Source organism: Bufo bufo, chromosome 3 (assembly GCF_905171765.1).
Source record: "Bufo bufo chromosome 3, aBufBuf1.1, whole genome shotgun sequence".
Lineage (NCBI taxonomy): Eukaryota > Metazoa > Chordata > Amphibia > Anura > Bufonidae > Bufo > Bufo bufo.
In genome coordinates, this window is record NC_053391.1 from 236,123,526 (window position 1) to 236,140,674 (window position 17,149).

General features: G+C 45.0%; 1 protein-coding gene across 2 annotated transcripts in view; it reads left to right on the forward strand.

The window, feature by feature from the left end:
• Positions 1 to 17,149, forward strand: part of LOC120995071 (complement decay-accelerating factor-like) — a 172,584-nt gene that overhangs the window by 20,117 nt on the left and 135,318 nt on the right. For both annotated transcript variants that reach the window (XM_040424054.1, XM_040424055.1), the window contains exon 3: positions 7,206 to 7,391. In XM_040424054.1, the coding sequence (XP_040279988.1) occupies positions 7,206 to 7,391 (186 nt within the window). The remainder of the gene's footprint in view (positions 1 to 7,205; positions 7,392 to 17,149) is intronic.

Below are 17,149 nucleotides of genomic sequence, written 5' to 3' on the forward strand. Positions count from 1 at the left end.
TGACGTCACTGAGCTCATCACATGGCCCATTACCATGGTGATGGATCATGTGATGAGCTCAGTGATGTCACCACAGGTCCTGAAGAAAGAAGTAAGAACTGGAGACCGGCAGTTACTCGATCAACTGGAGGAGGTGAGTAAATTATTTTTTAACCCTCATTGGCACTGCCCACTGCGCCACCAATGTTTATTATATTGGGGGGGGGGTGCACTGCGCCACCAATGTTTATTATACTGGGGTGATGGGGGGGCGCACTGCGCCACCAATGTTTATTATTTTGAGGGGGGGCGCACTGCGCCACCAATGTTTATTATATTGAGGGGGGGCGCACTGCGCCACCAATGTTTATTATATCGCGGTGATGGGGGGGCGCACTGCGCCACCAATGTTTATTATTTTGAGGGGGGGCGCACTGCGCACCAATGTTTATTATATTGAGGGGGCCGCCAGACGAAAAAGTCGGACATGTAGTACTTTTAGTCTGGCGGCCTCTCACCGTGCTGCGCCGTAACTCTGCCCCATCCCCATTATAGTCGATGGGCACAGAGCAGCGGCACGGCGAAGTAGTGGCAAGATGGATCTGACAGGGTGAGCAGCCTGTCGGATCCATCCTGCTGCAAGTGTGAAAGTACCCTTACTAATGAGCGCTTCCATCATGGAACGCCCATTAGTACAGCCGTTACCTCCACCGCTACTTGTGCTAGTAAAAAAAAATATATATTACGGTACCTCCACCTCCATTTGCTGACGCTGTGGAGAACACTCCCTGCTGACTAGAAGCTCAGGACAGGACCTACAAGACGCCATCACGTTGGAGCACCGGTCCTGAGCATGCAGTCAGCAGCGAATGTTCACCGCAGCCAGGTGAATGCAAATTATTATTATTTTTTTGCAAAAGCAGAGAAGGGGGGCACTAATTTGGGGCAATACTCTTACTGGGGGCACTAATGGGGACATTATTCTTACTGGGGCACTAATGTGGCCATTACTAATTCTGGGACTTACCCGGGGCGCTCCACAATAACGTCAGAGCGCCCCACGCGCATGTATCACATGATCGCATGGCATCTTTACTGTTGGCGTTCAGCTCGGACCTTCACCTGACTGCAGACCCAGGTATGTGGACCTTTAATAAAACTAGTTGAGTACCCCTGCTCTATTGGGTTGAGATCTGGTGACTGTGGGGGCCATTTTAGTACAGTGAACTCATTGTCATGTTCAAGAAACCAATTTGAAATGATTCGAGCTTTGTGACATGGTGCATTATCCTGCTGGAAGTAGCCTTCAGAGGATGGATACATGTTCTCATTCTGTTTACACCAAATTCGGACTCTACCATTTGAATGTCTCAACAGAAATCGAGACTCATCACACCAGGCAACATTTTTCCAGTCTTCAACAGTCCAATTTTGATGAGCTCATGCAAATTGTAGCCTCTTTTTCCTATTTGTAGTGGAGATGAGTGGTACCCGGTGGGGTCTTCTGCTGTTGTAGCCCATCCGCCTCAAGGTTGTGCGTGTTGTGGCTTCACAAATGCTTTGCTGCATACCTCGGTTGTAACGAGTGGTTATTTCAGTCAACGTTGCTCTTCTATCAGCTTGAATCAGTCGGCCCATTCTCCTCTGACCTCTAGCATCCACAAGGCATTTTTGCCCACAGGACTGCCGCATACTGAATGTTTTTCCCTTTTCACACCATTCTTTGTAAACCCTAGAAATGGTTGTGCGTTAAAATCCCAGTAACTGAGCAGATTGTGAAATACTCAGACCGGCCCGTCTGGCACCAACAACCATGCCACGCTCAAAATTGCTTAAATCACCTTTCTTTCCCATTCTGACATTCAGTTTGGAGTTCAGGAGATTGTCTTGACCAGGACCACCCCCCTAAATGCATTGAAGCAACTGCCATGTGATTGGTTGACTAGATAATTGCATTAATGAGAAATAGAACAGAAATAGAAGATAGGGCCAGGGGCTATCCATAGTATTTAGTATATTGGGCAGACTGGATGGGCCAAATGGTTCTTATCTGCCGACACATTCTATGTTTCTATGTGTTCCTAATTATTCTTTAGGCGAGTGTATATAAGCATAGAAATCTCTTCTAATCATTATGGTAAGGCTATAGTATGTAGGGTATATGCCCTCAGCATACTGATGTCTATCAATCAAGAAGGAGGGGTTATTGAGCAGAGCACAGTCAGTGTTTCAAGGATTCAGCCCCACCCCCTGGTGCTTCAGCTTAGGTATATCTCTACAGCTGTTTAGCATACAGACTAAAGAAAGGTATTGTTTTAATCCGCATTATGAGGTCTACCAGGTGGCAGTACGTCTGGTTTAATAGGGTTGATCATGCTGACAGAGCCTCTTTAAGTAGCGGAGATCAGATACTGCTCTGATCTCTGCCCATCAAAGTTGCCCTCCTGCTTCTTTCTGTTCCTGTGCCCACTCAGTCTTAGGGTTCATTCACACGTCCGTATGTGTTTTGCGGATCTGGCAAAATTGCGGAACGGATGCGGACCCATTTTGCGGACGTGTGAATGGACCTAGCCACTGCATGGGGCTGAACTCCTGCATATTACTCTTTTACATGGCAGTGAGTTTAGCATAAATCCCAATTTTAATTGACCAGTAACAAGAACTTAAGAAAAACTGAACGAGAATCTAAGCTGATTTCCCACTGATTACTGGAATTTATTTATTTTTTGTTAGAAAAAGGAACTTAAAACACGAGTAAATACTGTGTGTGAAAGCTGCCTAAAAGAAGGACTCAATCCATCCTGTGTTTGGCACAAAAAACTAAAAAGGGAGAATGACTGACACACAATATTCCATGTGACTGAGCCATCAGTAGCTGATTAGAGTCTGGTGACAGTAGGCATACTGGATGTGTGTGCTAGTTGGTTCTGTCCTGTATGACATGTCCTCAGCACTTCACCTTACTGCCGGGGCTGACACTTCAGAGCACTGCTTCTGTGTCTGCTCTCCCCTCCACTTCTCTTAATATTAGAGGTGGGGGAGGGGGAGCCTGGAAATCTGGGTGAAAAATCCACAGCAATGCTATTGGGATTCTCCCTCTAATAACAGGGCATACACTACATCACTGATCTCTAGTGCAGCAGTCCCCATGTTCCCCTTTCTCCCCACTAGCAAGTCTTATGGAGCACGTGTGCCTCCAATCTATACAACTCTACTAGAATTACGGAAATAATAGAATGAGAGGTATCTAACAGGTAGTACCAATGCTGGGGGTAGGTGATGAGTGTTATTTGGAAATCCCCTCCCTTTGTCAACATTGACCTTGTCATCACAGCCATACCAGCCAGAGCTTTCTCAGATACTATTACCTTGGGAACGTAACTTTAAGTCACAGCGACATTACTTTTAAAAAACTGGCAGGCGGTGGGTGCAGCAGTGCCTGCTGGCATGTTTCATCATACAGGTACGTCCATGTGTGCCAAGTTGATTAACTCTAGACTGTCTGCAGGTTGAATATCTAGACTGGCATTATGAGGTCTACCAGGCAGTATGTCTGATTTAATAGGGTTGATCATACTGACAGAGCCTCTTTAAGTAGCGGAGATCAGATACTGCTCTGATCTCTGCCCATCAAAGTTGCCCTCCTATTTCTTTCTGTTCCTGTGCCCACTCAGTCTTGGTCACTGCATGGGACTGAACTCCCGCAGATTACTTAAAGGGGTTGTCCGAGTTATGAAAAAAAATAATATAGCACTGAAAATCTGATGGGCAGCAATATATAACTAAGCTAAGCAAGTTTTATGCAAACTAAATATACACTGCTCAAAAAAAAAAAGGGAACACTTAAACAACACAATGTAACTCCAAGTCAATCACACTTCTGTGAAATCAAACTGTCCACTTAGGAAGCAACACTGAGTGACAATCAATTTCACATGCTGTTGTGCAAATGGGATAGACAACAGGTGGAAATTATAGGCAATTGGCAAGACACCCCCAATAAAGGAGTGGTTCTGCAGGTGGTGACCTGACCACTTCTCAGTTCCTATGCTTCCTGGCTGATGTTTTGGTCACTTTTGAATGCTGCCGGTGCTTTCACTCTAGTGGTAGCATGAGACGGAGTCTACAACCCACACAAGTGGCTCAGGTAGTGCAGCTTATCCAGGATGGCACATCAATGCGAGCTGTGGCAAGAAGGTTTGCTGTGTCTGTCAGCGTAGTGTCCAGAGCATGGAGGCGCTACCAGGAGACAGGCCAGTACATCAGGAGACGTGGAGGAGGCCATAGGAGGGCAACAACCCAGCAGCAGGACCGCTACCTCCGCCTTTGTGCAAGGAGGAACAGGAGGAGCACTGCCAGAGCCCTGCAAAATGACCTCCAGCAGGCCACAAATGTGCATGTGTCTGCTCAAACGGTCAGAAACAGACTCCATGAGGGTGATATGAGGACCCGACGTCCACAGGTGGGGGTTGTGCTTACAGCCCAACACCGTGCAGGACGTTTGGCATTTGCCAGAGAACACCAAGATTGGCAAATTCGCCACTGGCGCCCTGTGCTCTTCACAGATGAAAGCAGGTTCACACTGAGCACATGTGACAGACGTGACAGAGTCTTGAGACGCCGTGGAGAACGTTCTGCTGCCTGCAACATCCTCCAGCATGACCGGTTTGGCATTGGGTCAGTAATGGTGTGGGGTGGCATTTCTTTGGAGGGCCGCACAGCCCTCCATGTGCTCGCCAGAGGTAGCCTGACTGCCATTAGGTACCGAGATGAGATCCTCAGACCCCTTGTGAGACCATATGCTGGTGCGGTTGGCCCTGGGTTCCTCCTAATGCAAGACAATGCTAGACCTCATGTGGCTGGAGTGTGTCAGCAGTTCCTGCAAGACGAAGGCATTGAAGCTATGGACTGGCCCGCCCGTTCCCCAGACCTGAATCTAATTGAGCACATCTGGGACATCACGTCTCGCTCTATCCACCGTCACGTTGCACCACAGACTGTCCAGGAGTTGGCAGATGCTTTAGTCCAGGTCTGGGAGGAGATCCCTCAGGAGACTGTCTGCCACCTTATCAGGAGCATGCACAGGCGTTGTAGGGAGGTCATACAGGCACGTGGAGGCCACACACACTACTGAGCCTCATTTTGACTTGTTTTAAGGACATTACATCAAAGTTGGATCAGCCTGTAGTGTGTTTTTCCACTTTAATTTTGAGGGTGACTCCAAATCCAGACCTCCATGGGTTAAAAAATTTGATTTCCATATTTTTTTTTTTGTGTGATTTTGTTTTCAGCACATTTAACTATGTAAAGAACAAAGTATTTCAGAAGAATATTTAATTAATTCAGATCTAGGTTGTTATTTTTGTGTTCCCTTTTATTTTTTTGAGCAGTGTATATATTTCCTCATTTCCTTGGTTCTTTTCTGGCCCTTTGTTTACATGCAATAAAAACAATCAGCTGTATAATGACACTGCTAAGGGAGTGGATACAAGAGCTGCCCTGAGTGCTTTGAGAATCAACAGCAACTTGTAAGTGTAGAACTACAAGTCCCAGCTGTATAATGACACTGCTCATACACACAGGATCTTCCCCCTACCTTCTTGTGCAATGCTCTCTCTAGTCTGTCAGCTCCTGTGCCCAGAATTGTCACTGCTGCAACAGATACCCAGTGTGTGCAGCTGTAGGGGTTAAGAATCTTAGAAGAGAGAGCAGACGGCAGTAAAGGGGGCATAATAAGACACTTTATCCAGCTCACCTTCCTGGTCAAATATGTTCACCCGACTCCTGAACCTTAGGGGTGGGTCCCCTTTGCAATCAGCAAGAAACTTGAAAAAGAAATGGTTCTGGATTCAAATAGAGGTCCTCTTTAAAACTTCTTCTTTATTTACCATTCATTTACAGCAGACAGCCACTTGGTACACAAGACAAGTTGACGCGTTTCGGGTACTAGACCCTTAGTCGTAACAATACAGCACAGTGAAACAAAAAAATTTAAATGGATTTTAAGCCCACCCCTCTAAGCTTCTGGGGAGGAGAGCACCTTTTCATTGGTTGTTTCATTGCGGGGGAACACCCATCATCTAGACTGCTAATCACAGAGTAAATGTCCTTCAAATTGTGCTGAAATTCTCAGACCCATTAACCCCATATGGGATGTGCCTAATTATATTTGGCTAGAAAATGGAAGGTAGAAAATCCGCACAATGTGAATGATGTACTACATATAAAAACATATGGTGACATTACTAAAATGACCTTAGTCATGCCAAATAGATTCTCAACATAAGGGATCTGTTTATTGCCCCTAGGAGGAAGGATATATAAATAAAATAAAAATAAAAATATATATATATTTTTTATTTATATATCCTTCCTCCTAGGGGCAATAAACAGATCCCTTATGTTGAGAATCTATTTGGCATGACTAAGGTCATTTTAGTAATGTCACCATATGTTTTTATATGTAGTACATCATTCACATTGTGCGGATTTTCTAGCCAAATATAATTAGGCACATCCCATATGGGGTTAATGGGTCTGAGAATTTCAGCACAATGTGAAGGACATTTACTCTGTGATTAGCAGTCTAGATGATGGGTGTTCCCCCGCAATGAAACAACCAATGAAAAGGTGCTCTCCTCCCCAGAAGCTTGGAGGGGTGGGCTTAAAATCCATTAAAATTTTTGTGTTTCACTGTGCTGTATTGTTACGACTAAGGGTCTAGTACCCGAAACGCGTCAACTTGTCTTGTGTACCAAGTGGCTGTCTGCTGTAAATGAATGGTAAATAAAGAAGAAGTTTTAAAGAGGACCTCTATTTGAATCCGGAACCATTTCTTTTTCAAGTTTCTGGCAGTGAAGGGAGCGTGGCCAACACCGTGACGTCTCGTTTACAGGCTTGTAAACAACCTTTATCAAAGCAGGGAGAGAAGCTGACATCACAGGTCATGTGACCCTCAGTGAAATCTGAGAAACCAGCCACTGCAGATAAAGTGAGTGAATTGGAAAGCTGTTACATTTGCTTAGTTAGAACATAGAAAGAACAAAAAAATAACTCGAATAACTCCTTTAAGATTTATTTAAGAAAAATAGAAAAAAGAATGAGAATATAAGCTTATTTTTCAGTTACCTTACTGATTGCTGGAATGTATCCAGCCCTGTTCTTTGACATAGTTGTATCATGCCAGAGCTGTAAAAATGTTTATATATATGTGGTATTTTTTGCAGGAGATTGTGGGCCGCCTCCAGTTATCGAGCACACACAGCCAGTTGCAGAGACATCCGGAGTCCCAGGTGCCACTGTTGCTTATAAGTGTGACCGTAGCACTGGGTATTACGAGATTCCTAATGAGACTAGAACCATTACCTGTCAAGATGATGGCATGTGGTCATCAGTGTCTACGTTCTGTACAAGTGAGTGTCATTTTGCTTATTTATGTTTATTATGAAGCTATTTCCCCAGAAATGTATTGTTTATTGGCAGTTATCTGTTACAGTCTTGGGCATGCCTTCCGTCACACGCCCCGTGCCTTACAGTACTGTAGGTTGGCGAGACGGCGGGGAAAGCTCTTTTAGGCTTATATAGCCCAAGACAGGAACAAGGAAGGCTCTTCAAACATGGAAGACTCGACATGAGACCAGCTGAGTGGCCCCAAAAGCAAGGCACCATTAACCCCTGGAATCCCGGACTGAGTATATTGAACCCCCTAGACCAGTGATGGCTAACCTCCAGCACTCTAGCTGTGGTGAAACTACGACTCCCAGCATGCTCCATTCATTTCTATGGAATTCTGAGAACAGCCAAGCAAGTGTACATCTTGGGAGTCGTAGTTTTACCACCGCTGGAATGCCGGAGGTTAGCCATCAAAGCCCTACATAAACAAGCATTAACCCCTGCACTATATTCCGCCTGCCATACCGTTAACCACTGGAAACTCCTGAATCTGGCTAAGTATTCCTGGAACCCTTCATTGCCATTTTAACCCTTGCCCTCTGACATATTTCATTGTATTCCCCCTGATTTTGCCTGCAATAGCCTTGCAATGTCTCAGTAACCCTTTCCCTGCCACTCTCCCTGCAATAGGGCCTGCCATATCCCTGCATTCCACAGGTTACTCCCTGCTAGCCCTGCTGCTTTGGAGGTTAACCCTTTGTTCCCCCTCAGGGACAGCTTAGAGAGGGTGCTTCTCTTATTGTGTGTGTTTAGAATAATTATGGATTTTGTGTAGTTAGTGTTATTGTAGTGTTCGTGTGTGTATATCTTATATATAAAGCTGTGTGTGTGTGTGTGTGTGTGTGTGTGTGTATGTATGTATGTATGTATATCCGCTAAAGGGATCCGCACCGTCGCATTTACAATCACGAAATTTGGCACACAGGTACATCAGGTGTCCGAGAAGGTTTTAGTCTCAGCTCTCTAGGACGTACCGGTCCTGAGAGATTCCAAAAAAATGCATTAGCCAATAGAAGCTTGGTCACATGATCCTTATCCGCCAATAGAAGCTCACAAGCCATTAGCTTCCACATACAGTTTTACTCCAGGTTTCCATAACAACCCAGCCATTTTTCTTTACTGCTGTAGGTGAGCTTTAAAGGAAATCTGTCACCAGGATAATCGCTATTGAAGTAAAGCCATGGCCTAATAGCACTTAGTACCTTATTTTAAGATGTGCCTTTTGTTCCAGCAATAGATGTTTTTATCCTCTGAAAATCCAGTTTATTTGGTATGCAAATAAGCCAGTAAGGTGCCCATAGTGGCGTCCCTCTTGCAGGAAGGAGTACAGACACGCCCCCTGCCACAATGTGTCCAACCTTAAAAGATTAACTTAAACCCCCGCCCCCAGGTCTCACTAAGCCATGCCCCTGATCCGGTTAGACCACGCCCCCTCTTACTCCTCAGCTGATAGGGATTGAAAAAATGAAGGTAAAAATTAACTTCTGTCAGCTGCAGGGGTGGGAGGGAGCGTGACTTTCTCCCTGCAGCTCACACTCAGACAGCACAGTGCTGCTGTCTGAGAGTGAGCTGTTCAAAAGGACATCCTTGTGTCCGCCCAGGCCCTGCTCCAGACGGAGAACAGGGAGTCTGAAAGCCGGACTGTCCGGCCTAAAACTAGACCTCTGGTCACCCTAGGGGCAGGCTGCTGTGGAGGGCACAGTTAAGGGGATGGTCCGCTATGGAGGTCAGTGTTGGGCCTCCCGCACACGACCGTATGGCTTTTTCAGTATTTTGCGGTCCGCAAAAAATACGGATGACATCCGTGTGCATTCCGTTTTATGCGGAACGGAGCATCTGGCCCCTAATAGAACAGTACTATCCTTGTCCGTTATGCAGACAATAATAGAACATGTTCTATATTTGAACGGAATAAAAATACGGAAACGGAAGGCATACTGAGTACCTTCGGTTTTTTCTTTTTGCGGATCCATTGAAATGAATGGTTCTGTATACGAAACACAAAAAACGGAATGTAAACGGGGAAAAAAAAACGTTCGTGTGCAGGAGGTCTTAAGAGGCAGATTGCTGTAAAGGCAACCCCCTGTGAAGGTCACTGTCAAGGGGGTGGTGTGCTGTGAAACCCACTGTTAAAGGCGAAGGCTGCTGTAAAGTTCAAAGTTAAGGGGGTGGACTGCTGTGGAGGTCAATTTTAAGGGACGGGGCACTGGGGGGCTGTGGAGGTCACTGTTATAGTGGATAGTGTTGATAAAATATAATATACTGTAAACTTTGTAGTGTGTAATAACACCATTATTTTTTATTATAATATAGTGTACAGAGTTTCAGTCTCCACTTTAGTCAGAACACGCACTTCGGGAACAGAAAGGTATAGATAGGAAGTAGGCGGAGACAGCAGTAGTCGCTACCTATTTATGAATATGAATTATTATTATATCCAAATATTAACAATATTTCTTTCAACACACCCCACATTGGTATTAATAAAAACTAAAGATCACTCCACAAAAAATGAGCACTCTCACAGCTCCATAGACGTAACTATAAAAAAAAAAGTTGTAGGGGTCAAAATATAGCGATGCAAACAAAAAGTTAGTTTTTATTTTTAAGTACCGAAATACAAGAAAAACTATAGAAACTTGGTATTGCTATAATCATACTAAGGGCACATGCACACGGCCGTTGCCGTATTGCCGCCCGCATACATCGAGTCCGTAATACACAGGCACTGGCCGTGTGCATCCTGCATCACGGATGTGGACCCATGCGCATGTTCTATTTTTTTTTTTACGGTGCGGACGGATCACGGACCCATTCTAGTAGAATGGGTCTCGATCCGTTGCAGCCGCCGTACGGATGTTGACCGTGCTTTGGGGACCGCAAATTGCCCCCACAGACAGAAAACCTGCAGAATAAAAGGACGGACACTCTCCTCCAAATTCAGTGTGGTTTCCGGTCTCTAGGGAGACCTGAAATTCCTACGCTGACCCCTATAGTGGGCTGGATTTCTCCCCGTCGTACCTGCCGTTCCCGGGATTATCTGGTGCGCTGAAAGGGATGGGCAGAGGCACAGCAAAACTCCTGAGGGAGTACTTTGTGTGCCAGAGCATGCAGCACGTGGAAGAGTCTGCAGTCCCTCCAGCCTTGGTACCTCTGAAGGGGTGAGTGCTCTGGGCATAATGTGCTTCTCTCTGCTGATGTACTTATACTAATGTATTACAGACAAAACCTAGGAAGATGGTGACAAAAAGGAAGAATAAGGAATGTGTTCTTTGTAAAACTGGGTTGTCATCTGAATGGGAGAAGAGGATGTGTCAGCCATGTATTGATAAAACGGTGGCTGAAGAATTGCCATCTTTTTACAAATGTCTTCAGGCCCTAGATTTCGGAACCAAAGGAGAGGTAGAAATTACTTTTTCAGCCAATCCTTTGGAGACAAAAAGAAACCAGACCAGCAATGACACCAGAAGTCAGGTAGGGGGCAGATTGAAATTTTTTTTTTCCCTGTCTGGTCACAGATTTCTTCAAGGATACTAGACACCATTGACAACGGATTAAAACTAGAATTTCATCTGGCCTGCCAGCAAGTTTCTTAATTACAAAAGATCAGGCCTCGGCTCTAGGAAATTTGGCCATGGAAAACGAGGTGCTAAAATTTGTAGAAAAATTTTGTTTTAGTGCCAGTAGCAAAAGTGGAAGAAGTCGAGGGGTTTTACTCTCCCCTGTTTTTTGTGAAAAAACCGGACGGGTCCTTCAGGACAATAATAAACCTAAAAAAAATTGAACAGTTTTTTACAAATAAAGTTCAAAATGGAAACTATAAAATCAGCCATAAAGCTTCTTCCTCCTCACTGTTTCATGGCAGTACTCAATCTCAAAGATGCATATTATCATGTCCCAATCTTCCTAGAGCATCAAAAATTCCTAAGAGTCGCGGTGAGAATAGAGGGTCACCTTTGACATTTTCAGTTCCGTACTCTCCCGTTTGGCTTGTCCATGGCTCCAAGAGTACTTATGAAAATAATTGCAGAAATGGCAGCTTACATAAGGGAAAAAGATTTTCCCTTCATACCATATCTGGAAGATTTTCTGATAGTAGGGGGAACAGAAGAAGCTTGCAGAGCAGCAGTATTGACAGTATCAGAAATTCTGAACAAGTTGGGCTGGATTTTGAATCTGGAAAAGTCAAGACCAGATCCATCCAGAAGACAGTCTTTTCTGGGACTGATATTCGATTCCTCCTGCCAGAAAAGTTTTTACCACAGGAAAAAGTAATCCAGGAAAAAATCTGAGATTTGATCAGAAACCCAGTGATCACATACGGGCCCGACTCCACTCGAGGGTACTCCAGTGGGAAATCCTGCCATTCTGGGAGAAAAATGACTCCCTAGAAGCAAAAATAAGATTATCAGACCTTACTCTCCAGAGCTTGAGGTGGTGGCTGGAGGAGAAGAATCTGATTCAGGGAGTGCCATGGAAGCTGGAAGACCTGATATGTCTGACTACAGATGCAAGCCCCTGGGGTGGGGTGCTCACATCCAAGAGATCTCACTTCAGGGTCATTGGAGGGATATCCAGGAAAGAGGATCCTCCAACCTAAAAGAACTAACTGCGGTACGCTTTACAATGAGCTGTGTCCTCCCAAGAATTGGAGAAAAAGATCTCAGGGTCATGACAGACAACAAGACAGTAGTCTCGTATCTGAACAGACAGGGGGGGCACAAGGTGCAGAAGTCTGATGCAGGAAGCCCAGAAAATCCTCCTATTAGCAGAAAAAAGTGTCTCTCGATCTCGGCAGTACGTATCAGAGGCGTGGAAAATGGACAGGCAGACTTTGAGTCGCCATTTTTTCTCTCAGGGCGAATGGCCTCTAGACCAATCCATTTTCAAGAAAATAACGGCCCTCTGGGGACAACCAGACATCGACCTCTTTGCTACTTATCAGAGTAGGAAGGTCAAGGGATTCTTCTCCCTAGACCCGACGGGATCCCCTTGTGAGATAGATGCTTTCCTTCAGAACTGGAATTTTCCCCTAGCTTACGCATTTCCTCCTCCTTCCCTTGATTCCTCGTGTTTTATTGAAATTCAGGGAATATGGGGTGAGAGTTATTCTCATTGTCCCATTTTGACCAAGAAGATCTTGGTTCACGTGGCTCCGAATCATGTCAATCCCGAATCCCCGGGTTCTTCAAGAGAACTGGAATCTATTGAGCCAAGGCCCAGTTTTTCTCCCTTTCACCTTAAAAAAATCTCCATTTAACGGCCTGGAACTTGAAAGGTACTTGTTAGGTAAGAAGGGATTCTCTGACTCCCTAATCTCTACCCTTCTTAAGAGTAGGAAAAAATGGACAGTGGCTATTCATGCTAGGGTTTGGCAAAAATTTCTGACTTTGCTCAGATCCAGATTAATGACATCCCCTCTTCTGCTCCCGTTCATCTAATTTTAGAGTTCCTTCAGAAGGGACTGGATTTAAGGCTAGAAAGTAGTACTTTGAAGGTACACATTTCAGCTCTGTCAGCTTTGTTTGATCAGGACAAATTCACCCTAACAACTTCCACTAGACCTCCTCCCTGGGATTTAATCCTAGTGTTAAAGGGGTTCTCCGGGCTTTTAATATTGATGACCTATTCTCAGGATAGGTAATCAATATCAGATCGGCGGGGATCTGACACCCTGCACCCCCGCCGATCAGCTGTTTGAAGAGGAGGCGCGCGCCGTTACTGTTTACCTTCTCGGCGTCGGCTCTGCAGCGATGAGCAAGGGTAATTACACCTAACCGTCCCATTCATTTCAGGAGCAATATGTCCCATTGAAATGAATGGGACGGCTTGGGTGTAATTACACCTGCTCACCGTTGCAGAGGTGATGGCGAGAAGGTAAACAGTGAAGAGGAGGCAGCGCTGGCACGGTGCGCGCCTCCTCTTCAAACAGCTGATCGGCGGGGGTGCCGGGTGTCGAACCCCCGCCGATCTGATATTGATGACCTATCCTGAGAATAGGTTATCAATATTAAAAGCCCGGAGAACCCCTTTAAAGGCTCTAACTCAACCTCCATTTGAGCCTTTAGAGACCATCTCCATTAAATGTCTCACCTTGAAGTTGTGCCTTCTAATAGCCTTAACATCTGCTCGCAGGATTAATGAGATTCAAGCCATCTTAATGAATCCTCCATATACCACTATTTTAGAGGATAAAGTTATGATTCGGCCAGACCCGGCTTTTCTTCCAAAAGTCGTTTCCAAATTTCATAGGTCCCAGGAGATTGCTCTCCCTACACTGTTTAGAAACCCTGGGTCAGAAAAAGAAAAATCTTTTCACTGCCTAGACGTTAGGACCTTGATTAATTACCTATCTTGCATTGGCTTATATCTTCTTCACTCTGTACTTTTTCAAGAAGTGAATAAGGGAAAGGCGGCCACAAAGTTCTATAGCTAGGTGGATTGTCTCTGCTATATCTTTGTCTTATCTTGCTTCTGGGTTGTCTCCTTCGGTGGGTCTTAAGACACATTCTACCAGGGCAGTTGCTACTTTCTGGGTGGAAAGTTCCTTTGTTCCCATAGAGGATATTTGCAGAGCGGCTACCTGGTCTTCTCCTTCAACCTTTTTCAAACACTATCGACTTGATTTGGACTCCTCTCCTTCAGGGTCGTCCTTTGGGGAAAAGGTGCTTCTTTCCACTCTCCCCCCCTGATTTTTCCTCTAGTAAATCTCTTGTGGTGCTGTCATGGGCGAAGGGAAAAATTATGATTTCTTACCAGTAATTTTATTTTCCAGAGCCCATGACAACACCCTTATATTCCCTCCCTATTGGGTTATGTTGGTTCTCTTATACTCACACGGGTGTTGCATCAAAAAAATAAAAAAATTATGATTAATCATCTAACACTATGTTGGTGGACTTCCTCCGATGCTTGGATATCACATTGAATTGGGAGGAGAGTGTCCGCCCTTTTTATTCTGCAGGTTTCCTGTCTGTGGGGACCGGATCCTCTCTCCCTCGTGGTGCTGTCATGGGCTCTGGAAAATCAAATTACTGGTAAGTAATCCTCATTTTCTCCAGCTTCCCACTACATTGCATGCAATATAAAAAGTAGGGATCGGATCGATTTTTTATTTATTTTTATTTTTTATTTTTTTAGTACCGATACCGATAACCTGTGAACTTTCAGGCCGATAGCCGATAACTTATGCCGATATTCTGTGCAGTTCTATTTTTAAAAAAAATTAAACATTTTGTTACGGCGTTCACCACATAGGAGATTTTTTTTAAAATATTTTAATAGTTTGTACGTTTCAGACGTGGCAATATGTGATATGTTTATTGTTTATATATTTTATATGTAAAATTGGCAAAGGGGGTGATTTATACTTAATATTTTGTTGTTATTTTTTAATATTTATTATTTATTTATTTTATTATATTTATTTAATAAATATTTCCCCACTTAGGGGCTAGAACCTGGGATCTTTTAATCCCTTGTCCTATTCACCCTGATAGAGCTCTATCAGGGTGAATAGGACTTCACACTCTCCCTGCTGCCCTATGCATGGTACACACAGCAGAAGGGAGATTACCATGGCAGCCAGGGCTTCAGTAGCGTCCTGGCTCCTATGGTAACCGATCGGAGCCCCAGGATTACACTGCTGGGCCTCCGATCAAAAGCTGCCATTGCCACCGATGAAGAGGAGGGGAGGGGATTCCCTGTGGCCACTGCCACCAATGACTTTAATACTGGAGGGTCACTGCGCCAACAATGTTTTTAATAATGGAGAGGGCGCACTGCGCCACCAATGATAATTAACGTTTAATACAGGAGGCGGGTGTGTCTGAGCAGAATCACATGCCTCTGACAGGGAGCTGCGATCAGGGGCAGCAGTTAACCCCTCAGGTGTGGCACCTGAGGGGTTAACTGCCGCTGGGCACCGCATCCTGTATTTGTATTAGACGTTAATTATCATTGGTGGCACAGTGCGCCTGCCCCTCCTCCTCCCGTCTCTCCTCATTGGCAGCGCGGCACAGGGGGAGGGAGAGAGTGACTCCTTCTCCCCTGTGCTGCTGAGGGAACATGAGCGTGCTGACAGCAGCTCTCTCATGTTCTGTGATAGCGCGCTGGACGCATTATCGGCATATCGGCAAGGTTAGATGCCGAAACCGATAACTTTAAAAATCATGAATATCTGCCGATAATATCGGTAACTCCGATAATCGGTCGATTCCTAATAAAAAGGTGCTATTAGCAAGTATAATTGCCCCGCAAAACACAAGCCCTCATAGGCCTTTTGAATGAAAAATGAAATGAAAATGCAGAGACTGAAAATCGACCTGTCCTCAAGGGTTAATTCCTAAAACGACCCACTATCTTTTGACGGGCGTTGCAGTTCCGCTGTCTGCAGTGATGTGTTTTGGCTGCTGAAGCAGCTTTGGTTCTTAGCTCATCAAGAACAAATAAATTATTTTGCATGATATTGTATATGAGTCTTATTAAAACAAAACGAAAAAAGACCCTTAACCCCTTTAGGACACAGCCATATTTCACCTTAAGGACCAGGCCATTTTTTGCAAATCTGACCAGTGTCACTTTATGTGGTGATAACTTTAAAACGCTTTGACTTATCCAGGCCATTCTGAGATTGTTTTTTCGTCACATATTGTACTTCACGACACTGGTAAAATGGAGTCAAAAAAATTCATTTTTATTTATAAAAAAAATACCAAATTAGCCAAAAATGTAGAAAAATTAGCAAATTTCCAAGTTTCAATTTCTCTACTTTTATAATACATAGTAATACCTACAAAAATAGTTATTACTTTACATTCCCCATATGTCTACCTCATGTTTGGATCATTTCAACCTCTTGCCGCAACTGTAACGCCGAAAGGCGTCATTGCGGCGGCTCCCCCAGGCTACGCTAATGCCAATTGGCGTCATCTCGCGTGAGCCGAGATTTCCTGTGAACGCGCGCACACAGGCGCGCGCGCTCACAGGAACGGAAGGTAAGAGAGTGAATCTCCAGCCTGCCAGCGGCGATCGTTCGCTGGCAGGCTGGAGATGTGTTTTTTTTAACCCCTGAAAGGTATATCAGACGCTGTTTTGATAACAGCGTCTAATACACCTGCTACCTGGTCCTCTGGTGGTCCCCTTTGTTTGGATCGACCACCAGAGGACACAGGTAGCTCAGAAAAGTAGCACCAAGCACCACTACACCCCCCCCCCCCGTCACTTATTAACCCCTTATTAGCCCCTGATCACCCCATATAGACTCCCTGATCACCCCCCTGTCATTGATTACCCCCCTGTCATTGATCACACCGCTGTAAAGCTCCATTCAGACGTCCGCATGATTTTTACGGATCCACTGATAGATGGATCGGATCCGCAAAACGCACACGGACGTCTGAATGGAGCCTTATAGGGGGGTGATCAATGATCACCCCCCTGTCATTGATCACCCCCCTGTAAAGCTCCATTCAGACGTCCGCATGATTTTTACGGATCCACTGATAGATGGATCGGATCCGCAAAACGCATATGGACGTCTGAATGGAGCCTTACAGGGGTGTGATCAATGACTGTGGTGATCACCCCATATAGACTCCCTGATCACCCCCCTGTCATTGATTACCCCCCTGTCATTGATCACCCCCCCTGTCAGGCTGCATTCAGATGTCCGTATGATTTTTACGGATCCACGGGTACATGGATCGGATCCGCAAAA